Source organism: Phocoena phocoena, chromosome 1 (assembly GCF_963924675.1).
Source record: "Phocoena phocoena chromosome 1, mPhoPho1.1, whole genome shotgun sequence".
NCBI classification, from domain to species: domain Eukaryota; kingdom Metazoa; phylum Chordata; class Mammalia; order Artiodactyla; family Phocoenidae; genus Phocoena; species Phocoena phocoena.
The window spans coordinates 97,608,839-97,636,380 of NC_089219.1; the positions used below are offsets into that span (position 1 = coordinate 97,608,839).

Consider the following 27,542-nt stretch of genomic DNA (forward strand, 5'->3'; position numbering starts at 1 on the left):
CAGTTTCACCCCACTTTATAGATGAGGAAGTTGGGATTCAGCGAGCTCAAGAACCAGAGCTGGGATTCCAACGCAGACCTGCCGGCCCAGAGCTGGGGCTCCTGGCCTCATGGGGCACTTCCTGCCCCAGAACGGAAGTGCCAGGCAAATTCCAATACACACTTCATCCTCCTGGCTGCCCCATGAAGAGCATTTACCCCCGACCCCACCTGCCTTTATAAATGAGGAGACTAGGTCAGGACACCAGAGGGAGGAAGACTAGCGGTGAAGGTAATCTCTTCACCCACTTCTTGGATCCTGAAAACGCAAATTGAAGAGTGAGGGTGCGGAGAGAGTGCAGAACTCCCCCAGGCTTCCTCCCTTTCTCTCTCTCAGGAGCTGGAGCCCAAAGGAAGAAAGCTTTTTCAGGAAATTTTAATATAGCGATTTGCTCATTCACACCGTGCAGCCATGTGAATCCCATTGACAAAAATACCCAAGGAGGGTGATCCAATTCCACTGCACCTCGTAATCCCCAGACTTCCTGACTTTTCCCCAAGATGCCTACATTTTCCTGGAGGCTCTCAGAGATCAAGAGAGTTCAAGGACAGAGTTGGGGTCCTTGGTGATTTTTTGCTGCAATGTCGTTGTGAGACCCAGCTGAAGTTGACCTCACCTGGGCGCCTGTGGTATCTTGTCAAGGGCACTAGACTTGGCTTTGATGCTTCCAGCTGTCTTGGATCTGAGTCCTAGAGTTGCCTCTCATTAGCTGTGTGGGTTTGGGCAGTTACTTTGCCTCTCTGAGCCTCATTTGAAAATTGAGATAGTGACAATGATCTCACAGAGTTGATGCCAGGACTAAATGAGTTGAGACAGGCAAACTGCCCAGCACAATGCCTGCATGTGCTCACATCTTGGTTGATTTGAATCATTTATTCAGTCAGCCTAATTACCCACTTTGCACGAGGAGCCCTTCTTTTATGTGATTCAATAGCTTTAGATAATATAGGCTACAAAGGTTAAGGCCTGAAGGAGGTAAGGCTAAGGACGATACAGCAGGTCCTTGGACCTTGTGATACTTTGCCTGACTATGCGTGAGTAAGTGCATGTGCTTCCTCACATGTCTATTTCCCCCCAGGTGGTTCTGTCCCCATGTCACCCTTTGAGAGTTCCTCCATTCAGGCTCAGCCACCATCTCAAGCATCTTGGCCAGGAAGGAGAACTAGGAAGAGATAGAGAAGGGGTGGCGGGGGGGATGGCAGAGTGCGGCTAAGGGGTCTGGCCCCAGCTCGAGTAAGGGTGCTGGGCATGCCAAGGCCTGGATGGATGGTGCCTGTTGCCTGCTGCCTTGGCTACTTAGATAATCTGGGGCTGAAATGGGGAGTGAGACTGTTATTCCTGGGGTCGGTGCCTTTCCCCATCCCACAGACCCCTGATGCCATGTCTCAGGGCTCAGTTTGACAGGGCTTAGAGAGAAGATTGAGGCCATTCCCATCCTTGCTCACCCAGGCTGGGTGGGCTATTTTGATTGTATCAAGGCTCCTTAAGGCAGATGAAGTTTTTTTGTTTGGCTTCTTGTAAGACTCATCTATGTGCCCTCAACCACATGAGGAAGAAGGTGGTGGTGGTGGAAGGACTAACATCTATCGTTAGTCATATGTCTTACGCGTATGGGCTTTGCACTCACAAAGGCTCTGCCGCTTATCAGCTGTGTGACCTTGGGCTAGTTATATAACCTCTCTGAGGTTTGGCTTCCTGATCTGTAAAATATAGATAATTACTCACCTAACAGGACTGTCGTGAGAACTAAGTGACATAATGCATGTGAAGCATTTAGCAGAGTATCTGGCACAAAGTAAGCCCTTGACACATACAGCATAATTTATATATATATATATATATATATATATATATATATATATATATACACACATAAACTTTTTTGAAAAAAAATTCATGACAACTCTGTGAGGTATGCATTTTAACCTCAACCTGAGACAGAAAAAAGAGTTTAGAAATGTAACCTCCCTTGTCAAGGTCACATAGATAATATAGTCTACTATACACTAGAGCCACGAATGGAGCCCAACCCTGACTCCAACGCCCAGCATTTCCCAAAACACCAAGATCTTCTCAACCTCAGAATTTGGGAAGCCTATAGGAACCCTTTAGACACTAGTCCCTCGGGATATGGGAAGGGTTTGGCCCTGGGGCTGGTATGGGTTTGGGCAGGCTTTGTTTGGAGGGCATCCCCTCTGGGACCTGTGGGAGTGTGTGCTGGGGACAGGGCATTAGGAGATGTGTGGCATCTTCACTGTGGACCATTTGAGTCAGGTGACTCAGACCACCTAAAGGCCAGTCTGACCCAGAAGTAGGATTAGAGGTCCCTTATAAGCCCAGAGAGATACAGGAGAAAGGGGGTCCTAGGATATAGCCATATCTTTGCTGTCCCTATGGCCCGGATATCTCGGCCACCATGGTGACTATGTGATATAGATATTCATTCCTTCAATGAATATTCATTGTGCCTGGCACTATGTCACATCCTGGGGATTCAGAGATTGCAAGATACTTGAAGATGCCTGCTTTAGACGTAGAGAATGGACTTGAGGACACGGGGAGGAGGAAGGGTAAGCTGGGATGAAGTGAGAGAGTGTCATGGACTTATATATACTACCAAACATAAAATAGTTAGCTAGTGGGAAGCAGCTGCATAGCACAGGGAGATCAGCTCAGTGCTTTGTGACCACCTAGAGGGGTGGGATAGGGAGGGTGGGAGGAAGACGCAAGAGGGAGGAGATATGGGGATATATGTATATGTATAGCTGATTCACTTTGTTATCCAGCAGAAACTAACACACCATTGTAAAGCAATTATACTCCAATAAAGATGTTAAAAAAAAGATGCCTGCTGTAGGCTGGGAGAGAGAAGGCACCACACGCCACTGAAACAGAGTGGCTGTGGTTTTACTTCTCACACGGTTGTTGGTGGCTCCCCAGATGAGAGTGAAAAGAGTGTAACTCTTCCATCAGATCAGACCTCAGGAAGGGCAGATTTTCCTGGGTACAGGAATCCCTGCAGATGGGAGATTTTCCTCCTAACTTCACGATAAACCATTAAGCGTGGAGCCCTGGAAGAGATGTTCAGGTTGGAAGAGCCTTCATTTCTCTGGGTAAGCCAATGATTTGTGGGTGTATTTACTGCCCTGAGTGAGGGGTGAGTCTAAGTGAAAAGAAGGGGGAGGATTATCAGAGCTGAGAAGTCAGATTCAAAAATGCCCCAGTCCTTGGATCAAAGAGATCCAGGCTAGCCTTGTTTACATATCATTTCAATAGCACTAATTTCACATCAAAATATGTGGTCCTTTCCTTACTGCTGTGCTAAACCCGCCTGGGGAAACTTCAGGTCTGGATCCTGAGGCCTGAGGCCCAGGCACAGCTGCTGCACAGGGGACAGACTAATGGAAAGAGATGTCCCAGGAGCCGGTCTGGCTCTGAGTCAGCCACTAACTCACTGCAGGTGAATTTCTGTCTTGCCCTAGAGGACCCACAAGGGCAGAGGATCCTAAGCACCAAGTGCAAATATATTTTTTAAATAAATGAATTTTTTGAATAAGTGAAAATGACTCTGGGAAAATCACTTTTCCTTCCTGGACATTGGGGAGAAGGTGAGGGGTCTAAGTTTGACTTATCATTCTAAGTTTGGGGGCCTTGGACAGCTGGGGCACTCTCCATGGAAAGATGACCATACCACAGTGCAGTTTGCAGTATGCAGTTTCAGGAGTTTTCTAGAGCCTTTGACGTCAATTCTTTTTTTTTTTTTTTTTTTTTTCTGTACGCCGGCCTCTCACTGTTGTGGCCTCTCCCGTTGCGGAGCACAGGCTCCGGACGCGCAGGCTCAGCGGCCGTGGCTCACGGGCCCAGCCGCTCCGCGGCATGTGGGATCTTCCCAGACCGGGGCACGAACCCGTGTCCCCTGCATCGGCAGGCGGACTCTCAACCACTGCCCCACCAGGGAAGCCCCTGACGTCAATTCTTGTACCTCTTAGCCCAGATGAGGAACCCCTGGACCCGAAGAGGTTGAAACTCCTTTAACTTTCACATCTTAGTTTTCTTAGAATCCTGGCCCATTTGGAGCTTTCCAGAGGGGGAATCCAAGAGAGGGGAGGCATTTGCTATCGTTATTGGGCTCCCAATAAGTGCCAGGCACACTCGTTTAATCTTCAGAAGATAAGGTAGGCATCAGGATTCCTTTATAGAGGTGAGGAGCTGAGGCTCGGGAAGTGACGTAGTATGCCTGGGTCTCAGAGCTGGTGAGCGATAGAGCTGGGATTCAAACCCAAGCCTTTGGCTCTAGAGCCCCTCTCTCGGGGCCTAATTTAACTTCTCAGTTGTTCTAATGCTGCTTTGCTCCTCCAGTCCACCACACTGGCCCCAGGACTACGCGGGCTGTACCCCCTCACACCCCCGCCCCGCCGAGAACCTCTCTTCATTGGGAGGAACCAGCTGGGCAAAGCCCGGGGTCCCAGGCTTTGTGGTGGGGAGTACACAGGGCAGGTGCCGCAGGCCTGGCAGGGAAGGGCCCAGTGTGCTCAAGAGGCAGGGGTGGTCTACACTTGAACTAAATGAGTCCCCCGTCCCAAGGCAGAGAGAAGAATGGGAACCTGGATGTTGTAGCTTCCACACATCCCCGCTCCCCTTCACTTTCCCCTTGATGTATTTACCTAACAAAATCTAAACACTCGGGGATGGACAAAACCCTTCCCAGCTGCCAGCTCTCAGCTCCTTGGAGGCGGGAGCTCTCCGTCCAGCAGGAGGGACTGACCCCGCGTCCCATTTCCTTGGGGCAAGGAGCCCCGCCCCCCCACCTCTAGTCTGCTTGGGGCTGGTCTGCAGACATCTAGAGCTCTTTGGGGCACTTCACACTCCCACTCTATGCTGGACGAAATGCCCCCTGGGCAAGGGTGCCAGCAGCAGCCGTTGTCCCAAATGGTTCTCCTTCCTTCATCACCACCTCCCTTGTCACCTCAGTACCTGCTACGCTGAACAAAGCTTTCTGAAGCTGAGATCGGGAGGGAGCTGGAGGGCCAGCTGCTTCAGCTGGCCCGTTTCCCAGGGGCAGAGTGTGGCAGACTGGAAGGGGTGTAACTGGAGATCATTAATGAGAGACTTGGTGGGGGGTTGCAATGTGCTTGCTGGTGGCTGCTGAGGGCAAGGACTTGTCCCACCCACACCGTGGCCACTTTTGAGCCATCTGAATGCTAGGGAGTGCAGCTATGGACCAGGATAGCCCTCAGAGGAAATGCCTCAGCAGTGTGTGGGTGTGTGAATATCAGAATCTTCTCCAAGGAGGCGCCACTGCATGGCTGGAGAACCAGGCCCCTCCTCCTTGGGAGGCACTGGCTCGAATGGGCAGAAATCGGGGTGGGTTTGAGGAAAGGGCCTGCAAAGGGGGCGGGTGCGGCTGGAGTCCAGTGACTCCCAGGGGTCTGACCGTCTTTGGTTTTCAAACCGGGTCCCCCTGCCCCACACATCCCCTGCTCCACAAAAGGCACAAGAAGCACACGTACAATGGGGGAGGAATCTCAAACCCGCCCCTACCCTCCCATCCACATCCTCTGCTTCATGTGCGCTGAGCTCTCAGGATGAGCAGGTGGGCACACGGCCTGGGTGGTCCCTGATGCATCCAGGAGAGCCCTCTCCTGTTCTGCTCCGGTCTCCGGATGGGCCCTCATGGCTGCAGAGCCTGGCCTGAGAGTGAGGCAAGTGCGTGCCCATGTCGGAGAGACGGTAATCTAGTCGGGCAGGAAGGAAGGTGGAAACGATCAGGGTCTGTCAAAAATTTTATTTGCGTTTTCATTTCACACGGAATGATGTTAAAATAAATCCTCAGTAATATATATTTATATACTTATTTACTTGTGTTGATATTTACAAAAGACTGTGGAGCTCCATGAAGTCTATGTACACCTATGATCAGGTGGACAGGCAATGTTCATTGAGGCACATATGTACACATATATGTATAACCTATGTACAAATATCAGACCCTACTGACACAGGAACTCTCAGCGGCAGAAGTCCTGGGCGGGGCAGTGTTGGTGGGGCTGAAAGCTTCCAGAATATGTCAGCAAGAATGATAATACCTATACATCCTGTGCAATGTGGTTAGAGCTGGTGTCTAAATTTTCACAAAGCAAACAAATAGTTAAATGACTCCCGACTCCCATGAGTCTTCCCCACAGGCCCTGCTCCGCCTCCAGCTCCCACTGGTCCCCAGCCTCTTATCACCATGGAGACCCCAGTTCCCTTTTGGCATCATCCTTACGGAGCGTTACCATCAGCCTTGGAGTTCCTTCTCCTATTGATCCCAGAGAGGCTTATTTATCTGCCTCTCCTTTTTGAGTTTTCAGAAATTATTAGAGCTAGGACACGGAGGGCAGCTGTGGAGCCATGCCTGAGCAGCAAGGAAGCCAGTGCAAACCCTAATTAGATTCTGTGCTGTGTGAGGCTAAGTGAGCGGCCATTTCCACATTTTCTATCTATGTGCGTGTAATATATAAATCTCCAGAGACAGCCTATATAAGCACATAAGCACACAGGTCTAGAAAAGGAAAAAGCATCGTGCACTTATGAGCTTTAGAGCTGTGTCCCTGATGAAAACTAGAGAATCCTCCTTGATTGCTGGCACCATTAATCCTGGCTGTTCCAAGATTACCCTTAGTGGAGCGAGGGGTGTAGGGATGCAGAAACCCAGTCAGAGGCCAATTTGGCCCGGGCACTGCTTGCTCAGCAGGCTGGAGCTCGATCATGGGACTTTCCAGCTTCCTGGGGCCCATCAAATGAAGGAATCATCCAAGCACGACAACAAAGGGAAACTGGGTCGCTAGATCCCACGTGAAGGCAGAACTGGGGCAAGCACGGAGCGTGTTCAGACCCTCTGGAGTTGACACTCACCCTCGCCAAAGCCAGCCAGGCTACTCTCCGTGCTTTTCTCTCTCACTTCTTAGCCTGTGGCAGCTTGCTCCACTCCAGCCCTACCTGGCAGGTCACAGTCCTCGCCCTGTACTTCACAAGCTAAAAAGGCAGGCGTGTCAGCAGCTGACATGGAAATTGGTAGCAAAGTGAGCCCCTGAATATCCTCTTCCTCCCAGCTCCTTCTCTTTCTCTCTCTAGCAGCCCAGAGTGTTTATGTGCTCATACAAAGTGAGTGTCTGGGGAATCATTTTCAAGGAGAAGCAGGGCTTACAGCCCTCTCATGAAGACAGAGAACAGACCCAGGACTGAGTCCTCTGAGTAGCTACCAAAGGTCCTAGCGCGCTGCCGCATTTACACCGCCCTCAGTTACCTAGATGTTGCAGCAGCTGTCCACATTATTATGTAATTACACCTGCCCTGTGCATCTGTCCGTGGAATGATGCAGGCAGTTCTTAACTGCAAACTCATCTGGAACATATCTGACTATTTTAGGAGTGCAGGGGAGCACAGAAAGTTATATTCGTTTCCTTGCTGAGGTTCAGGAGGTGTAAGAAGTGGTCATCAGGACAGGCTGCCTCAGTTGCTCCAGTTTACCAGCTGGCCATGCTAAGTCTGGTTTATGGGCTTCTATTATCTGATTGCTGTCAACTTGGCCAGACCGGAGGGCTGCTGGGAATGTTGGGAAAGGGCAAGCACCCCTGCACCACCTCACTTGCGTCAGATACGAGGAGCCCCTCTCAGCCCTGTCTAGGTAGAGCACACACAGTCAAGTGCAGGAGGTGAGGCTGGAAGTATCTCCCATGGGTCTAACACACTGCCAGGGAGATGGAGAATGACAGCATGGTTCAGCTCAGACCCAGCTGTTTCTCCAAAGAGGCAGCTGAATTGTGGGTGCTCTACTGCCTACACCGCAACCTAGATTTGGCCAGAATCAACAAAAGGATGGGTTCGTTAGTTCCATTGGTTGCTACACATCTCGCCTTCCATGGGGCAGAGATGTTCTTTAGCTCCTCATTAAAAATGTTACTTTCAGATCTCATGAAATTCAAGCCTAGGTTACCACCAATGACAAAGAGAGAGGGAAACAGATCCGTACTTTGCCAGGTCTTCGAGCTTTCCCCTCCCACAGAGCTACAAAGTTTGGAATAACTTTTCTGGTCCTCAGTGATGAGGTTACAGCCAATCAGGGCAGACAGAACAAAGAATAAAGCACCTGGCCTTTAGACCAGACTTCCCTTTTATCCCTGAGTCAGGCAGCCACATAGGAGGGAAGGGAAAGATGCTAGAGCCTGATCTTTTGTTATGAAAGAACTACCTTCTAGAGAGGTCCCTACGCAGGAGAAAAGGAGCTGAACTGGAGATATGGTGAGAATGCAAAGGAAGGTCATTTTAAAAATTCAAATAAATGCAGTTTATTTCTTGGGTTGCCAAATGTATTCCACATTAGTGAAGCTAAGGGGATCGGTCAGTGTATTAATTGTATAACTTTTGAAACAATGGTATACATATATACATATACTATACATATATATACACAGATATATGTATATATGGAAAACCTGTGATAACTCAGGACCAATTAACCAAAACCTCGACTAATGAGAATTATGTTTTCTTACTATTATTTCAGTAGAAAGAGGCAAATGATAGCAAGGGCATTATCTGATGAGCCCAAATAGCCAACTTCCAGGGATGTCTTGCAGCCCACAGACATTCATCCTATTTCTTTGGTCTTCTCCACCCACATTCTGTACAAGGAGCACTGAGGTTGAGAATGTTGACCCTGAGCAATGCAAGGTCTTCTGTCGTCTTCAAACATTTTACTTACTAAGGCAGGGAAGTTTATACTAACCTACTTAGGAAAGGTGTTTTTTTTTTTTTTTTTTTTTTCATAACAAAGGTTGAACCAAAACACGTTCTCCCATTCCCACCCAAAAAACCATAATTGTAAAGCCATCCAGACGGCTCCCTTCCCTGAGCATTTCCCCATCAGTTAACTGAGGTTTTGCTGTATACGCACGTATAGAGCAAGGTAGATTGAAAAGGCATGGGATGGGACCCTGGCGTTGCCAGCCTTCCCCGATTGTCCAGTCTGAAAATTCAACCGCACAGATTTTTTTCAGGAAAGGAGACTCTTCTAAAGTCCCCAGTTACGTGTGCAGATATTTGTGCAAGAGTACACTATCTTGGGTGGTGGGGTCTTCGTTTCACTACTGTCATGCCCTAACCACCCACAAACACTATCCCTGTAGACCTCTGCCCACAAACACTTGCTTCTCTCCACAGCTCTCATGGCATCCCTTTGGTTAAGCAAGTCAGCTTGTTTTGAAGGACAGCCAGAGGGCAATTCCCCAAATCTGCCCAGGCTACCCATCCCAGGTGCAAACCTCCAGGCCACATTCCTCCAGCATCCATCTCCCAGGGGAGGGGAGGGAGGAAAACAGAGGGATCAAGTGATGGCTTTAAGTGCATGGAAATGATCTTCTGTAATGGCTCAGGCTGCTTTATTCTTATCTATTGGTAAGCGCTTTCCTGCAGGCTTCCATTACACCCTGCCAGTCTGACCGTAAGCCCATGAGATGACCTGGTGTGAGGTCGCTCAGACTCAAGGTTTCAGTGCCTGGAGGTTGTGAGAGTGCCATGTGAGAGCAGGCGGAAGGGGCAGGTGGCAGGGAGAGAGGGACGGAGATGCACACCGAGACACAGAGAGGTGCACACGGGAAGAGTCAGAGAGATAAAGAAGTCTTCTCCCGACCTTCCTTGTGCAGATGTTGAACCGGTGTATGTTTACATTCCAAAGGAGGGTCAGAGCCTCGGAGGGCAGGAGTCATATGACCATGTGGGAAGAAGAGGGAACTACAGAGACGGTGAACTAATGCCCAGAAGCCAAGGGCATTATCTGAGCATCTAGGTACTATCGCTTTTCAGTCCTGAGAACAAGATTTTGAGATAACTATTGCTAAAGAAAACAGTCACTATTTAGTTTATTGCACGTTTCCTTTTTAAAAAATAAACTATGAGAGATGGAGCTGAACTTTGGTGGGAAAGGAAGCAGAAAGAAGGGAAAAGTGAACTAGGTTTGTTTGAGGAAGAGACCCATCCCAGCTTGTCAGGGATCCCTTACCTCCACCTGTCCCTGCTTGCTGCTTTGATGAGAGAACAGGGCTGGTCTCAACAAGGGCCAAGTCTTAGGATCAAGATAATGGTCACATTAGTCGTTTGGACACCTCCCAGCATCCAGCGCTCTGCTAGTTGGCTTTGCAGGTGGCGAATGATGGTAATGAGTTTGAGGTCATGGGTTCATACCTGGCAATGGACGCTTTGCCAAGGCTGGGCAAGCCTCCATTGTGTAACCAAGGAGCACCCTGGAAATTACACCCTACGTAGACCAGCCCTCTCAGACCAGGCAGCCATCACCCAGATGGAGGCTGTTATGACAATGGGCCCCAGGAGAGCCAGAGCTGGAGCAGGGTTCACCATCCCCACCCCTGGGTAAACAATTCAAAGCAGTGTACTCCTCCCACCTGCCATGGGCTGGGGCGGGGGGTGGGGTCTGGTGCTACCCTCATATGCAATTTGCAAACTGTCCTATAGTTTCCTTTGGGGAAAGTCAGCCTCCACCTCTCTTCTCTGCTACTGTTGGCAGCACTGAACCCCCAGCCTGCCTTCTCTCAACTGGGCGTGGCGCTGATACTTTATGGTTGACCATGATTAAGGAAGTTGGCCAAAGACCTCACTACAATGGAGTGAGAGATCCAGGGAGAGCAGACAGGACAAGCTAATCCTGCAGCCCTCTCCACACGGGGTGGCCACATGAGCCCCCAGGCTGGAGACTCAACAAAGCTTTCCTGGGAGCCCTTTCCACACCAGACCAATGGAGTCTGGAGGCACACTCACTTGGGGCCCCCTTTCAGGACTAACCTCCTGGTTTCATGCCGACTCCATCCTCGGAGGCCCAGCTGAGAGGAGCAGAGGGAAGCAGAGAGGAAGGAAGAGTGTGTCAAACACCACAGAAGCTTCAGAAAGCACAGTGCCTTCATTATGACCTTCGGTACATTTCAGCTCCTGAGAAGTTAATTCTGAAATATGACTAGCTCAGGTACTCTTTCTTCCTGACAACCTCTCTACCTCTCCTGGACTTCCTTCTCTGTAGACTCCTGAGAACTCCAACTTCCTTGAAAGTTTGAGCCCATGGAGGCACCTGCTGAAGCTAAAGGGAAAATTGGTATCCTGACTTGAAAACACTTGAAAGGCCCAGCATGTTGCACTGAATGTGCAGATTTGGACCCACACGCTCATTCCCTGTGGCTGTTGCTTCCTCCGTGGAGACTGGGAGCTTGACCATCTTTAGGAGGGAAGCGTGGGGCACACCCTGGATGGCCGCAGGAGTAGAGACCTGATCTGATGCCTGACTTCAACCCCCCAACTTCCATCTGAGGTGAAGCCTTTGCTAAAACGCACCCAGCTCTCAGCTAGTCCTACTAGAGGGAAGAGCCAGCTCTGTGTGTAACCCAAAACAGCGTGTAATCTTACCAAGCATTTCAATCTGGCCTTAGAATATAGGATACAAATCAGGCCTTCGGAAAAAATGATGCTGTTTGCTTGTGTAACATTAGGTTTAAGTCCTTAATCAGGTTTCACTTAAGCTGAATTGGTGTGTGTTTCCTCAAGGTACAGCCATTGGATGGGAGGCAAGGCAACCAGGTGGAGCCGGGGCAGGGGAAGAAGCCTGCCTGGCATTGCACACCCATAGAGGGGACTCAGGAGTTGACTCCATTGGGCTTATGCCCAAGAGCAAGTGAGATGCCACAAGCAAGTAAAGGTGACTCATTTTAAGAGACAAGTCTACATATGGCCTCGACTTTCTGACTGAGCCCCCTGACAAAGCCACTGGGGATGGAGGGGCGATAAGGTCTGTGGGCTGAGGGAATGTTGGGAGCATCCCCCCTCTGGTTCTGGGCCTACGACCCTGCAGTTTCTTGAGCCACCACTGCTTTCAAGAGGACGGGGTTGAATCCAGAGATCCCAGGGGTTGGGAGCAGGGGAGACTGGGCTATTGGGTTGTCTGTGTGCACTTGCTTTGAAAGAAAGGACGGGGCCAGGAGGTGCATATTAATGGACCGCCAGCTGTCCCAGGTCCTTCCATGCTTGGCACCAGGGTTTCTGGTGGGAGGAAGGTGAATAGGTAGAAACCCTATGAGATTCCCAGTCTTAATCAGAGATCTGCTTGACAATGGTGGTCCATATTTTGCCTTAAACCTTGGGGTTATTTTTCTGAAATCTAGGAGTGAGGTGGGGGAAAAGACTAGAGGAATAGACTTCCTGAAGGATATTGAGGGGGAGAGACGCAGGTTAGGGAAAGATGATTAAATCTGATCTTTTATTTACGCCTATTAATTTATAGCTATGGGGGCAGAACAATGGATCTGAGTATATGTACACATTTCATGTGTGGTGTGTGTGTGTGTTCTTGGGTGTGTGTGCTGTATTTTGTGTGTGTAATATGAATAAATGTATTGTGTGTACAAACCGAGTTTGTATTTTGTGTGCAGAAATAATAGTGAAGTATCTTTTGTGTATCCTGTATGTATACCCACGTGTCCATGTAGTTTCTGTGTGTTTTGCATCTGAGTTGCAGGTTTGTACGTGGTGTACCTAGGTATCTGTATATGTTCCGTATTGGTAAGTACATCCCGTGTCTGTGCTGAGTGTGTGTATTCTGGATATAGGTATAACCGTATATCTTTTGAGTGCCCTTTTCATTAATTTGGTCTCTGTGTATCTGCATGTGTGGTGCATGTTTTGTATTTGTGTATGGCAACAACGTAGATCTCTTTTGTGATGGGTGTGCATGTCTGCGTGCCGGTGTGGGTGAACATTTTATAGTCCCAGGTCAAGGACACTGGGATAAAAACTCTACCCCACAACCTCGGCCTTAGGTATGCATTGTCTTACCATCTATTTTCCCAAGGTCTGCGTCCCTCCACCCTATGTCTTGGAAATGCAGCACCACCTCCCATATAGGAGAGGAAGAGAAGCACAGAGGCTTCGCGCTGGGCCTGGGATGCCCTGCAGACCCCTGGGGATGTGGGTGACCAGGAACTAGTGAGCACCCTGGGCTGGTGCCCCACCCCCCCCAGGGTAACTGTAGGTGCTGAAGAGCCAACAGTGAGGCCGGGGCTGGAGTCATGGCTGGGCAGCCTGACCACACAACTCGCTGTGTTTGGGAAATTTAATCTATTACGTTGAAAGGCAAAGAAGCCCAGTTTGTGAGGCAAAAGCTTCCCCACCTCCATCTATTCCAGGGCCAGCTGAACTCTACCTTTAGGCTATGCAGTGCTTCTTCACTCTCAGCCTGTTCTGGCGGTGGGGAATGATTCTGTACCCAGCCTTTGGTTTCTTAAGCAGCCCTGGTTGCCAGTTTAATGCGGAGAGAGCTTGAGAGAACACGATCCCTGTGGATCAACTAGGGATTCCATCCCTTGGTCCTGAACTTCAGAAATTTCCACATAGAGGAGGTTTCCTTTCAGCCCAGACCTGTGGAATTGGGTTCCCAGGAGCCCTCCTCCTTAGTGTCCTTGGTTTCAAAGCAGGTGATCCATTCTGGCTCTTCGGGGAAAGATTCATGAAAGTGACTCATGCCGAGGCAAATGACCATGTTGTTTTTGTGTATTTTGCATCAGAGTTGCAGGTTGTGTCTTCGTTCATGGTATATGTAGGTCTCTTGTGTATGTTCTATATTGGTAAATACATTCTACATCTTAAATAAAAACTGGGCAGGGTGGGGAAAGATGAGAATGGAGATGATGAAGATGATGGGCTGTAGAGAGGAGGCCTGGGTTGGGTCTGGCCCAGGACAGCTGGAGCTGTGAGGGCCCTAGGGCCCTTGTGCACTCAGTAAGACAAGCTTCAGCCATGAGAAACTGAAGCTGCAGCACATGGAGGGCAGAAAGACAATTCGAACATCTAAGAATCCATGAAGACTGGAGTGTCTGAGGCAGTGGCAGCAAACCTAGGCCCAGTGGGATGACCAATGAGACAAATTAACCCATTAGGCCTCTGAGACAACCAACCCACCAAGCAGTGGATTTGCTCCTGAACCTGAACTCCAGAGAATGACTATATATGTATGTGTGCATATATACATATACACACGTATGTATGTATATATATGTATATATGTATATATATATGTGTGTGTGTATATATATATATATACACACTCTAGTGCACATAGTCAAACACATGCATATATTGCCCTGTGTCAAAGATATTGCATAAGCTTATACAAGGTTCAAATGCAATTTTTTCTATAGCTAGCTAGGTAGAGGAATTCGTGAAAGAGATTCTCGATACATATTTATATACACTGGATCCACAGATCCGCATTTCCTCAGGACGAGATGCCCCAGTCAGCTATACAGTCATGCCCATGACTAGGTTAATTCCTAAGGTGCAGTCACGTGAGGTGTTTAGACACTGCTTTCCCTGCTCACTCTCCTGGCTTTGCAGAGCTGTGTGCCCCCATTTGGAAGAACAGGGATGGGGTGGGCTGGAGGGCCAGAAGTTTTGGTTCCCCACTCCAAACAGTCTGTTTTTTTTCTCCTGATTGAGGGCTTTTGTGTTCTGATGGGAAAAAAAAGACAACCCTCGTTCAATGCCATTCCTAGGCTATTAATACTCTAAATATGAATACTGTGTAGGCTACTAAGAAAATAGGTTATCTCCTGTGTTTTAAATATTGAGATTCATGCAACAAACACCCATGCAGCTCTATCGCATCACTGGTAAATTTCACTGCAGTGTCAGTGTAGCTGGGCCCCAGCACTAGGAAAGCAGATGCCTGCAACCTCCAGTGTAACGAAGAAATCAGACATGTTTTTGTGACCCCGAAGCCTGCAAAAATGGTGAAATCTGAAGCTGAGAGGTCCCTTGGTTTGTTAGCTTCTCCCGGTAGGGTTAAGGGAGCAAATGTGAAACCTGACAACTCACATTCGGTCATCCTAACTGTCCCTCCCCTGGGCTTCCCTCACATCGACACTGCAGAGAAAAAACCAAATGCAGTATTTTCCGTTATGAAACACAAGCCTCCGGAGCGTCTGCTTGGCAACTGCATTTCACAACCCCCCAGCCTGTGACACAGAAAGTAATTCCAACACACAGCACTGTGTGTTCTTTTCAATGCAAAAATGGGAAAGACCTTTCGAATAATTACCAGAACTTTAAAGCTAAGCTACCGTGGTTTTCCTCTGTGAAGGGGGAGGTAGGCTCAAGTGGGGTGGTGGGGGGAATTGCATCTGCGAGATGCCGTGTGCATTTCATTAGGAAGAAAAGGTGACACTGATGTGGTAGGTTCTGTATTTGCTATGAGGTGGCCTCAATGTGTCCTTCTGAAATCCTGGCTTCCATAGGTGACTCCCGTCTTTGGAAACCCCTAAGCCGGTGATGAAGATTTGCATGAAAGCCATGGATACATATTCTGTGTTCTAAATCAAAAATCAAAAGATCAAAAGTCACTTGCACGACTATTGCTTTCCATGCAGAACCAGATACACACTGTAGAACACACTGACTACAATGCAGGCTATTATGCGATATCTGCATTAGTTCCATTGAGCTGTGAGTATGTGAATAGGGTTCAATCAGACATCAGTTAACATTTTGGTAATATTCACATAGTTTGTATTAGCCAAAGTGCAGTTGGCTGTTTTCAAGTTTTCCTCTCTAAAGTCCTCGTTACTGTTGTTTACCCCCTCCTGGATCTCCATGTAGTCAGACTTACTAATGGTAGAGGCACTTCTACTTTTCTTTAGGTCAGGGGAGGATGGGATCTTTGGACAGCTCGTCACTTGCAAGTACTGGGCCTGTTCCTCTCCCTCTGTCTCCCGGTGGTAGAAGTAGTTGAAATTGGACACTATGACGGGGACAGGTAAGGCAATGGTTAACACACCTGCAATTGCACATAGGGAACCCACGATCTTTCCCCCAATAGTAGTTGGAACCATGTCTCCATAGCCTACAGTTGTCATGGAGACGACTGCCCACCAGAAGGCATCCGGGATGCTCGGGAATTGGGACTCTCGCTCATCGGCCTCTGCGAAATAGACAGCACTAGAGAAGAGGATGACCCCGATGAAGAGGAAGAATATCAGGAGGCCTAATTCTCTCATGCTGGCTTTGAGGGTCTGACCTAGAATCTGAAGACCTTTGGAGTGTCTGGACAACTTGAAAATCCTAAAGACTCTTACCAACCGGATGACTCGAAGGATGGCCAGTGACATGGCCTGCTGGCCCTGCTGAGCATCTTCTGGCTTCTCAGCCAGCTCTGTTCCCAGGGTGATGAAGTAGGGGATGATGGCTACAATGTCAATGATGTTCATGATGTTGGTGAAGAAGCCGGCTTTGCTGGGACAGGCAAAGAACCTCACCAAGAACTCAAAGGAGAACCAGATGATGCAGAGGGTCTCTACAATGAAGAAAGGGTCGGTGAAGGAAGTGGACTGCTGGTACCCGATGGTGCTATTGGAATAGGTATGGAAGGTCACTCCACTGCCATGCATGTCTTCATTCTCATCCCGGAATATGGGCAACGTCTCCAGGCAGAAGCTGACGATTGAGATCAAGATCACCATGACAGATACAATAGCTATAATCCTGGCAGGCCCTGAGCTCTCTGGGTATTCAAAGAGGAGCCACACCTGTCTCTGAAATTCATTTTCGGGTAGAGGACGCTCTTCCTCTTTGATGTAGCCTTCATCTTCCCGAAACATCTCCATTGCTTCTTCTCCTAGCTCATAAAACCGAATTTCTTCGGAGAATATATCTAAGGGCACATTCACGGGTCGCCTCAACCGGCCCCCAGACTGGTAGTAGTACAAAATGGCATCAAAGCTTGGGCGGTTCCGATCGAAAAAGTACTCATTCCGGAGAGGGTCAAAGTATCTCATCCGCTTCTTTGGGTCCCCTAAGAGGGTCTCTGGAAACTGGGCTAAGGTCTTTAGCTGGGTCTCAAACCGCAGCCCTGAGATGTTGATCACCACCCTCTCACAGCATTCGTGGTCTGCTTCTGGGTCATAGGTGTCCTGCGGGTGCCCAGGGAGGGCAGCGGCCTCATCCACTGGGTCTCCGGTGGCCACTGTCATAATTGGAACCAAGAGAAGCGCCTCTCGCTACGCCTTCTAGCTGCCTGGCGGCAGGGAGCTCAGGGCGCTGCTTACGGCCCCAGGAAACACAGCAGCATCGGCCTGCACTCCTGCAGGGGAGCCCCCAGGTCTCTCTGAGAGCCAGAGAGATAGCCCCGCTTGGCTGAAAGACAGAGGTGGTTAAGGACATAAGACCACTCAGCATTGGCAACTTGACCTGGGTTGCTGCTTTTTCTCTCTCATCTCTCAGCCAAGAAGCTCAAAAATATGACCACCACCACAAAAAAGTAAGATTTAGGTTCACCTCGTAGCCTGGCTGGGGATGAGAGGGGAGCAGGTGGCGGTCTCTCAAGAAAGCTCTGGATTGCCCTGCACTGGGGGCAGGTGGCTGGTCCAGGTCCCTCTGCACTGCACAGGCTTCATGGAGCACAGCCCCATATCAGAGGCTGGAAGGGAACCTTCTCCCAGGCAGTGAACTAACGTCTTGCAGATACCTGCACCCTGGGAGGTATTTGCAGTGGTGGACCTTGGGCCTGGGCCTCTCTCATTGCCCACACCCCAATGACTCTACACATGGCTGTTATTAAATAATAGATTGATTTACCTGGCAAGGCAGGAATCTGCAGCTCTCTTCCTTGCAGAACTGATCCGATGCTGCAGGAATCCTAGATACACAAACAGGCAGCCTGATTCCCCATCACGTCTTCTCACTTGAGCTAGAAATAATGGTGAGTCATTCTGGGCAGGAGGGTAGGCTCCAGGTCCTGGAGGTGAGCTCCAGGGCTGGGCTGGGCTGGAGGGGCAGTGGGATGCCTGGTCAAGGGCACGCAGGACTCGAGGACAGCCGAGATTGGGTCTGGAGCCTTTGAAAGGAAGGAGGCAAGATGCAATGCTCAGCAAAAGCCAGAGTCCTCCTGGCTGTCCTCAGGAGGTGTGACGTTGCCTGGAAAAAACAAGGTGGAATCAGGGCTTCTGGGCAGCTGGTGCCAAGATTTAGGAGGGCGCTGGCAGCTTCTCTTCCATGCCCACCTTGCATTCTGGTGTCACACCTGAGAACTATCCCTCAACCTCCCAGCCTCCTCTGGGCAGGCTTACATCAGTTGGAAGTATGCTCTCCCAGGGAACAAGCCTTTAGACTTGGCTGGGCCTGTCTCCTCCAGGGGCCTCCCCGGGCTGAGCCAGATGCCCCATTGGTCCTCTGCAGCCATCAGGAGGGACTCTGGGCAAAGCCTCCCACCCCCAGGTCAGGACACAGCATCTCCCAAGGGGAGGGCTTCCTACGCTGCAGCCTGACTTCCAGCTCTGAACTCTGCAGAGTCCTGGAAGAAGAACGGCTCCTCCCCACTCTGGCCCCCCAACACACACACTCCTTCAGAGCTCATTTAGGGAGACTCCTCACACAGAAAGGTCGATCTCCAAAAGCTGGCTGGCTTGGTCCCAGGACTTACTCTCCCTCAGGGATCCCTAAACTGCAGGCCTCCCTCCGGGCGCGGTGGCATTTGAACTGGGCAGGCGCTCGACCACCGATTTCTCCCCAAGACAAAATCCCTCACGTCGCCTCCTCGGCAGTGAGCACAGAACCAAGGCTCAGTCAGCCTGGCTTCGAGGCGGCTTGGCAGCAGCGAGAGGGGGGAGCCTGGAGGAAGCCGGCTTCCGGGCTGGCCCCCTGCCGGCCCAATCCTGCCGGCCCCAGGGCGGGGAGGGGTCCGGGGCCTCTCCCCATCGCCCCGGGCTCCGGCCGGGACTCCGCCGGGCGCTCTCCGCGCTCGGTTCCGAGCGAGTGGATCAGACCCACCAGCTGGCCGCGGCAGTCAGCGCCACCTTAACCCCCTCCTGCCCGATCCGGAGGGGGCTCTAGCGGCGGGCCAGAGCGCAGCCCAGCTGTTTTGCCCCTAGGATCCGAGGGAGCTCCTAGGCTCGATCTCCTTCGGAAAACACTGGAACCTAAACACTGGGGGTGGGGAGTAGGCTGCTGCCCCAGATCTTGGCTTCCTCCCTCCTAAGAGCGGGGTCACCCCGGCAGCCCACGGCCCCAGGGAGGCGGAAAAGCCCTTCTCTGCCGAAAAGCCGTTTTCATTCCGAGCCGGAGAGGGGAACCCTGCCCGGCCGTCGCAAGTGATTTGGGTCCTACCAACCGGCTCTATTTACCAGACATGGTTATGCTGTCACTGCACTTCCCATCACCCACCAGCTCCTCTCTGCGCCCCCCGCCCCGCGCCCCGCATTGCCCGGAGGGTCCCCGAGCCCGTTCCGTGTTCTCTCCTTCCGCTGTACGCCAGCCCCCCTCGCCCGCCCCGGTCCGGGCCGGCAGCCATGGTCGGCACAGACTCGCCCGCCCCGGACTCAGCCCGAGCCCGCCGCGCTGCCGGCTGCGCCGCCCGGTGCCCCGCAGCCCCTCTGGGCGCCGCAGCCCAGGCAGGGGGAGGCAGCACGCGCAGCCGAGCGCCCCGACACCCATTTACCCTTCCCGATGGGCACCCGGAGCCTCCATGTTTCTGGGTGACCGCAAGCGCCGGCGGAACCGCGGCGGCAGCGGGCGGCGGCGGCGGCGCGGGGGTGCGGGCGGCCAGCCGGGAGCCGGCTCTGCAGTCCCGCCGGCGGCGCGTAAGGAGAGCCCGGCCGCCGCCCGCAGCCGCACCGCGCCACGCAGCGCCGCACCTGGCCGCCAGCGAACTCGAATTAAAGGGGCCGGCGGGGGCCAGAGCCGACGAGGCGCGCCGCCCGCCGCCCGCCGCCGCCACCGCCACCGGGCTGTCCTCTCAGTGGCGCCCCGGGGCCTCGGCCCCCTCTCCGCAAGGAGATCACCCCATCCCTTGGCAGAGCTCAGCTTACTGACCAGAACCTCGTGGAGGGCTGAGCTGGGTGCTGCCAGGGCCGGGGAACCGGGGGCAGAAGTTGAGGAGCGGTCATGAGAGACTCCTGCCAACAGTAAGAAGTAGCCAAGGAGGAAACGATCAGTAGCAGCTCTCCCAGGCCCGAGAAGGGATCCAGCCCCGTGGGAAATGTGTTGCTATTCTTACGATGCTGCCAGACAGAATCTGCAGACCCCCTCCTTGCCCTCTAGCGCCGCCTCGCCCCCTCCTCCAGCTCTGCCTCCCACCCGCCTCTTACCCAGCCAAAGCTTTGGCTTCGCAGAGGGGAATGCAGCAGGTGCGGGCCGCAGTGTGGCAGAAACTCGCTGCTGTGTTCGCCCCCACCGGGACGAGCCGCAGGAACCCGCAGAACTGCAGCGCTGGCTCTCTGGACTCCCTCCCGCAGAGCCGGGGCAGGGAAGGCTGGGGGACGTGCTGCTGCCCCAGGGAAGCGCCAGCTCCTCACAAAATGGGCCCCTGACAGACCTCACAAAGCCAGCTGGCCCACGGGGCTCTGGAATTGGAAATGCAGCTCACGGGCGCACCGGGGTGGGTGATGGAAGATGCCCTTTGCTTTTGGAAGAATGTGTGGGAAGCCCAGTCTGCCCTCTGCTCAGATGGTGGATCTGAGAGGGCCCAGGGTGCTCTTGAGAGCCCTGTGACAGCCCCAAGCCCCTGCCAGTTCTGGTGTCCTGTCTGAATTGCTGTTCCAAACAGCGGTTCCTTGAGCCCAAACTGCAGCAGACATGGAGCCCTGTGCGCAGAGGACCTCTAGTCCCAGGGAGGCTGCTGCTGGGCCCTCCTTGATCAGAGAACCCTCCTCTTTAGGCCTGTAGTTCCTGATGGAAGCTCTGAGAACCCACGGGGTCTGGGTCTGTGGAATTCAAGTGTTTCATCAAGGTAGTATTCAAGGTATTGTTTAAGACTGGGGGCCTAACCAGAGCTGCAGGCGGACAGTGACCTCAGTGAGCTCTGGGAATGATAGATGACTACCAGGCAGGACTGGTTTGGTTTAGGGCCTCATAGAAGCTGGACTGGCAGTGTCCCAACCTGAGTGTGACCTGGGTATTTTGGAACCAGCCAGGCTGGGACTTAAATCCCTGCCAGATCTTAGGCAAGTTCATTCATGTCTCTGGACCTCAGTTTCCTCATCTGCAAAATGAGGATATTTCACAGGCTGTTGTGAGGGTTAAATTGTTTATGCAAAGAGTTTAGCCCCCAGCAGACACTCCACAAATGTTGGTTTCTCCACTCTGCTTCCCTAGGAAACTCCCCTCCTAACTCCCAGCTTCCTGCTTAGCTTTGGGCTCTTTCTCTAGGTGCCCAGTCACCAGGTTCTCTCTGCTTCTCAGTCTGCCCACCCCTCACTCTCCTTGAGGTCTCAGCCATTCCCACTTCCTTCACCAAACTATCCTCCAGAACTCTGCTTCACACTCCTTCTAGAGGCTTCCCCCAACCAGCCCCCAGGGCTCTCGTCCTCCTTCTTGCCACATAGGGTCTTTCTGTCAATTAAAACACAACAGTCTTAGCCATTTCATCATGTCTATATATTTTCTTGGCCCTCTGTTGAAATGAAAGCCGTGGACAGAGAAAAGTTCTCAAGGGAGAATTAATAATTGTGCTCATTGGTGACATGTGCTTAACATGTGTCAGATACTGTGCCAAGCACCTCTAGCCCAGTGGGACGTGTAATCCTCACAGCTCGAGGAGGTGATTTCTACATCAGCACCATCGCAGAGAAAAGGAAGCTGAGGCAGAGAGATGAAGCAACCTGCCCAAGGCCACCGAGTGGTGGCTCTGGGACTTGAATGACGTCTTGACACACCTGTAACCCTCACAGTCCCTGCTCAGGTAGAATGGGCAGCCCTTAAATTTCCTTTCCTTCTCTGGGATTTTCCTCTGACCCTCCTTCCATCTGATTGGCCTCAGGCCTATGTCATCCTACCTCTCCCTTTTAAAGCCTGATCTAAGAGTGAAGGACAGCCAAAAAGAAATTAACCAGAGAAGGAAAGAAATTAACCAAAGAAGGAAATTAAAAAAAGAAGCATAGGGGCTTCCCTGGTGGCGCAGTGGTTGAGAGTCCGCCTGTTGATGCCGGGGACATGGGTTCGTGTCCCAGTCCAGGAAGATCCCACATGCCGTGGAGCGGCTGGGCCCGTGAGCCATGGCCGCTAAGCCTGCACGTCCGGAGCCTGTGCTCTGCAACGGGAGAGGCCACAACAGTGAGAGGCCCACGTACCACTAAAAAAAAAAAAAAGCATAACAGTTGTTCAGGGCTCTACCTCTGTGGCTCCCGCTCTGAAAGGTGTCACTTGGTTTGGTAATTCTGGGTGAGAAAAAGAACGGGGCCCAATTCTTACCCCTGACACTTGCTAGCTGTGTGGACTTGAGCAAGTTATTTCAGCTCTGAGCCTTAGTTTCCGATCTGTCTACAGGACACCAAAATGACTTTGCTGGGGTGAGGGGTAAGGATTAAATGAGGTATGGATTGGACAGCCAGCTAGCTTAACCTACGTGTTTAAGGTCACCATTTCCCATTTTGGCCACGAAAGATCAGCTGGAGTGCCCCTAGATGCCCTCCCTGGGGCAGGTCAAACCCCAAAGACCACTCCCTGCCCCTTCAGTCCAGTTTTCTGCTTGGGAGCTAGGTCCTGCTTTCAGCAGAGAGAAAGACTGGTGACCGTCACAGCAAGTGACCGGCCCCCACCCAGCACAGGGAAGGTGTCAGTTCCTGCGCTCCAGGACTACAGCCATTGAAGGGAGGAGTTTATGACGGTGCGTCCATGCCCACACCGAACCCCATCCCCACCCGAGCACCACAGGGACAGGAGGGAGGGGCTTAGTTTTTTCCACCGCAATTCATGAACATAGGGGCCTCTAGTGGGGTCACTCCCAGAGGACCAGCTCTCCCTCCTTGCATGACGGCCACATCTGATGATGCTTGCTGTAAAATGGGGATACTTCACAGGCTGTTGGGAGGGTTAGCCCACGAACCCACCCACCCACTGTGGCAGCACAGCCCCTGCTAGCCCACCAGAAGCAGGGCAGGGAAGCATGGAATGTGAGCCCAGGCACTGGGCTGACAGCTCTCCATAGACCATTTGATTTAATCCTTGCCACCAGCCAGTGGGAAAGGTGCCATTATCTCCATTTTACAAATGCAGATACTGAAGCTCAGAGAAGGCAAGTCGCTGTCCAGGGTAATTTAGCCGGTAAGTGATGAGACTAGGATGGAACAGGACTGTCTGATTCCACAAATCACCATTCCATTCTGCTGCTTGCTTCCACTGTTAGCAGAGTGGCAGGCCTCTGGGCTCACTTCCTGGTCTCAGGAATGTGGATTCAATCCAGCAGAACTTGCAGAGCCTCAGGTCATATCAGCATGTCCTGTGGAGGTTGCCCAACCCAACAGGAGGTCTGTTTCAGAGGCGGGTTGGTGCTGACGGTGATGAACTCTTCACACCAAGGGAGTCAGGGCTGTGGCGCATATGATTCTGGACCTGAAGGCTCTGCCCTATGCCCTTTGCTGGAGCAGCTCTAGTGATTCTTCTCTCATCTGCAAGACCCAGGGCTCAGCATCCCTCACCCTGGCCAAGGAATATACAGCACAGAGCATCGGACCAGGGCTGCAGTCTTAGCATGCAGAGCTGTGTGACCCAAGGCCACTCACTTGACCTTTCGGTGCCACAGTTTACTTGTAAAATAGGAAGGGTAACATTTCCCGCCCCCACCCCCTTTGTTTCATAGGGTTTAAAGAGAAAGAGGGAGGAAGGAAGGAAGGAAACTAACATTCACTGTTAGTGTGTGTTACAATCTCATTTGTTAGGATCAAAGAGAAGAAGATGTGTGGACACACTTGGAAAAGCCAAAAGCCTGATCCATGTGGAAGAGTCCACTGTTCTTGCGATTGTCGTCACTGCTGTCGTGACTGTGCCCTGCCAGTGTGCGTCATGCCTGGCGTCTGAGGACTTCCCCCGGAAGTACAGTGAGCATAATTGCAGCCCCCTACTTATCTGAGAACTGCCTCCTACACGTCTCCTAAGGTGGTCAAGGGCTGCCTCCTATAGGAAGCCTTCTGAGATTAACTCCTGTTGCCTCCAAGGAACTCCTGTATGGAGGCCTGGGCCTTGGTTCCTGTCCTGAATTAGCTGCTATGCACTCATCCCACTGTCCTGCAAATCTTGGCCAAATAAAAGAGTACATTAAGGAATGGTTGAAGGGGGTGGGCCTTCCCTCACCTTTTGGAGCCACGCCCCTGTGTCAGGCACTATGCTGGTTGTCTCACAATCAGGCCCCTGCTGTTAACACCCAAAGGCGGAATAGCATCGTGGTTGAAGCACAGCTGTCGGCGCTGGCAGGTCCAGGGCCCGATCCCAGGCCTGGCACCTTTTGGCTCTGTGACTTGGGTCCTCCCCTCATATTTCTATTGAGTGATTGGAATGTAAAGCGCTTAGAACAGTGCCTGTGCCCTAGCAAACACTAAGCGTTAGCCGCCAGCAGACCATCCTCTCAGCACGGTCACCATGGTCTTCTCTATTAGAAAGGGAAGTGGGAGAAGTTTATGATGAGCTGTGAGAGCAGACGCCTTTTGTGTTCTAGGCCACATCCCCTGGACCACCTATGACTTTAGCTGCCCGTGGAGGAAGTTTGGCTTCTGGGCGTGCTGGCAGTGTCCCCCCCTCAACCACAGCGTCTCTGGGCTCTTCTGACGCAGGACTCTTTCTGTGGCCAGGGTGGCTCACTCAGGCTGCCCAGCGTGGCCTGGATGTCGGAAGAGGCACCTGAATGCCCTGACAGCCCGTCTGTAAGAGGGACAATTCACATTCTCCAGCCGGCACCACATATGGCTGCCATCTGTACCGAGTCCCGGTGGCTCACAGAGGAAAGCAGCTCAATCTCGTGAGCCAGCTGGCCCGGGTCAGAGCAAGGTCCGGAGCAAGGTTGCTCCCTGGCGCTGCTCATGGCTGGCTCCCTGGGTGCTCTGTCCTCAGCCCAGGCCTGTCTCCACAGCAGCAGGCTCACCAGCCCCACTTCACAGGCCTGCTTCTCCCTCTCATTCTCCTTGTTGGGAGTGGACACCTTTTACCCTGTTGCCCAAGCTAGAAACCTGGGAGTCCTTATCAGCTCTCTTTGCTTCCCCCACCCTGACATCACCCACAGGCAATTAATCACTTGGCCTTGGCATCTGTTCACTGTTCTCTAACTCCCTCTCCCTCTCCTGCTACCCTGGTTTAAGCCACCTGCAGGCATGGTCTGGGCCACTGCAGCCTCTCCTGGTCCCCTGCCTTTAGACTAGCTCCCCCCTCTCTTCCCCCCGCCACGGTTGTCATGGTTATCCTCCTAAAGCGCGAATCCAATCATGTCACTTACTTCTGAACTCCTGCTTTGGCTCCCTAAACTGCGTGACCTAAAAGGCAAGCAAAGCCCTTCATGATCTGATGTTCCCCTGCCCTCCCTTTTTCCCCCATCCCAGAAGTCTATATTGGCATCAAAGTAAATTATCTTGAAGGCTCAAACTGGCTCAAAACACACAGATTAAACAAAGACCTAAAGTCAGATAGGCCTGGGATTGAGTCCTGGCTCTGCTGTTTGCCACTCATGTGACCTCAGGTGGGGTATTTTTCCTCTCTGAGTTCCAGTCTGTAAAATGGGAATAATAATGCCTAATTCTCGCTCCAAGGATCAAATGAGAGAATGTGCACAGGGTGTTTATCTCAGTACCTCACCTGCAGGTAGGGCTAAAAGAAATATGAGCTTCCAGATGGTTCCAGGCTCCCAACACAGAACACCCTGCCCCCACATCACCCCAATGACTACTTTTCTAACATTCAACTCATGTCACATCCTCCACGAAGCCTTTCTGGACCTTTTCCCTGGTCCCCACCCTCTAAGGCAATGCCTGAACGCTTTCTGGGACACAGGTTATCACATTGAGTTCCTGGGTTCTGTCTCTGTCCCTATGTTGTCTTCCACTTGGCAGGGGGCATCTTGAAGGCAGGGGTGCGTGTCTTCTGCCTGCATCCCTGTGTCTGGTCCAGGACGAACACAGAGCATCTGGCCCAGCCGTGAGTGTGAACTAGTGAACACTGGCACGTGCATGGACTCCGTGACACCCCACAGCTTAACCATCTCCCCCTGCCTTTCAGCCCCCAGACTTGGCATCTCTGGAAGGCCCCTGCTTCTGAAGAACCCTGAGTCACCACAGGACCAGGCAGGGGCTGTTCCTGACTCTTGCCTTAGGCCTAGAGGGGTCAAGAAGGAGGGCCGGCCTTACACCAGCCACTGCCAGGGGGCAGAGCATCGCCTAGAGGATGGCAGAGTGGGGAGGACGATTGCCTGGAGGGATGTGGCTCCCTATTTCACAGAGAGGTTAGGCAACTTGCTCAAGGTCAGACTGCTGGTCCAGGCAAGAGCCAGGATTTGAATTCAGGCCCTAGAATCATGGTCTTAACTGTTCTGCTGTGCTGTTTTCATAGCTCGAGTATCCAGGCATCCTATGGGCTGGACTTGATCTTGTCCACCTGTCACTCTGCGCTTTAAGCTTTTCAAGGATTCCTAAGGACTCTTTGACTCACTTTCCTCCCGCTTCTGCATGCATGCTTTCAGGGACCGTACTCACTCCCTCTCACCGTGGGCCATTCCAATTTTGGACAGAGCTGACTTTTTTTTCTTTTTTTGCAGTACGCAGGCCTCTCACTGTTGTGGCCCCTCCCGTTGTGGAGCGCAGGCTCCGGACGCGCAGGCTCAGCGGCCATGGCTCACGGGCCCAGCCGCTCCGCGGCATGTGGGATCTTTCCGGACCGGGGCATGAACCCGTGTCCCCTGCATCAGCAGGCGGGCTCTCAACCACTGCACCACCAGGGAAGCCCCAGAGCTGACTTTTTGATTGCCTTTCGTTGACCTGGAATCTTCCTTCCTGAAGCCTTCACTCAAGGTTCTTCATTCCACTCGTGGTCATAAAGTACAGTTCTGTACCCCCCTCCCCAGCAAACACCTACACTTCACAAAGTTGAAGAGAGTGACCAGGAGCCCCAAGGCCTCTGTTCTTTGAGGTCATCATCCCTGGGCCCTCACCTCTTCCTAAAATGCCATGGCTTAAGGCTTTGCATCACCCTGCCATTCTCTGAAAATGACTCATTAAGTATGCCTCATGAGAGGTCCCCACTGGAGAGAGCTTTGGCCCAGGTGTGGCCCAAACAGCCCAGAGGTGGGGGAACAGTCACTGCTCTTGCCCCACGAATGCAGCCTAGCACACACTGTCTCCTTAGTGTCCACAGCCCGGGGCCTGATGGTTACTATAACCCCTACATCCTTCTTCTCTCCTCTTTACTGCCTTTAGTCCATAGAGAAGGGGAATAAAGCAGACAAACTTGATATCATGGAAAGACAGTCGGCTTGGCAGTTCCAGCCACAGCTCTGCCACCTTGGGGCATGTGACCTTGAGGAAGTCATTTCCCCTCGCTGGGCCTCAGCTGCTTCCTCTGTAAAATGGGAAAGCTGGACTACATGATGTACATGGCCTCTTCTTGTGCTATGACTTGTTCTTTGACTTTGCCCCAGCTAAGGAATGGGAGCCCCATACAAACAAATA

At 51.9% G+C, this 27,542-nt stretch overlaps 1 protein-coding gene across 1 annotated transcript; it reads right to left on the bottom strand.

Moving 5' to 3' along the window:
- Window positions 1-15,023: 15,023 nt before the first annotated feature.
- Window positions 15,024-18,042, bottom strand: KCNA2 (potassium voltage-gated channel subfamily A member 2). The gene is made up of 2 exons (XM_065873895.1): window positions 17,704-18,042; window positions 15,024-17,262 (listed from the first exon to the last, which is right to left on the bottom strand). The coding sequence occupies exon 2, from the start codon at window positions 17,097-17,099 to the stop codon at window positions 15,600-15,602; it is 1,500 nt and encodes a 499-aa protein (XP_065729967.1). The 5' UTR covers window positions 17,100-17,262; window positions 17,704-18,042; the 3' UTR covers window positions 15,024-15,599.
- Window positions 18,043-27,542: the final 9,500 nt, after the last annotated feature.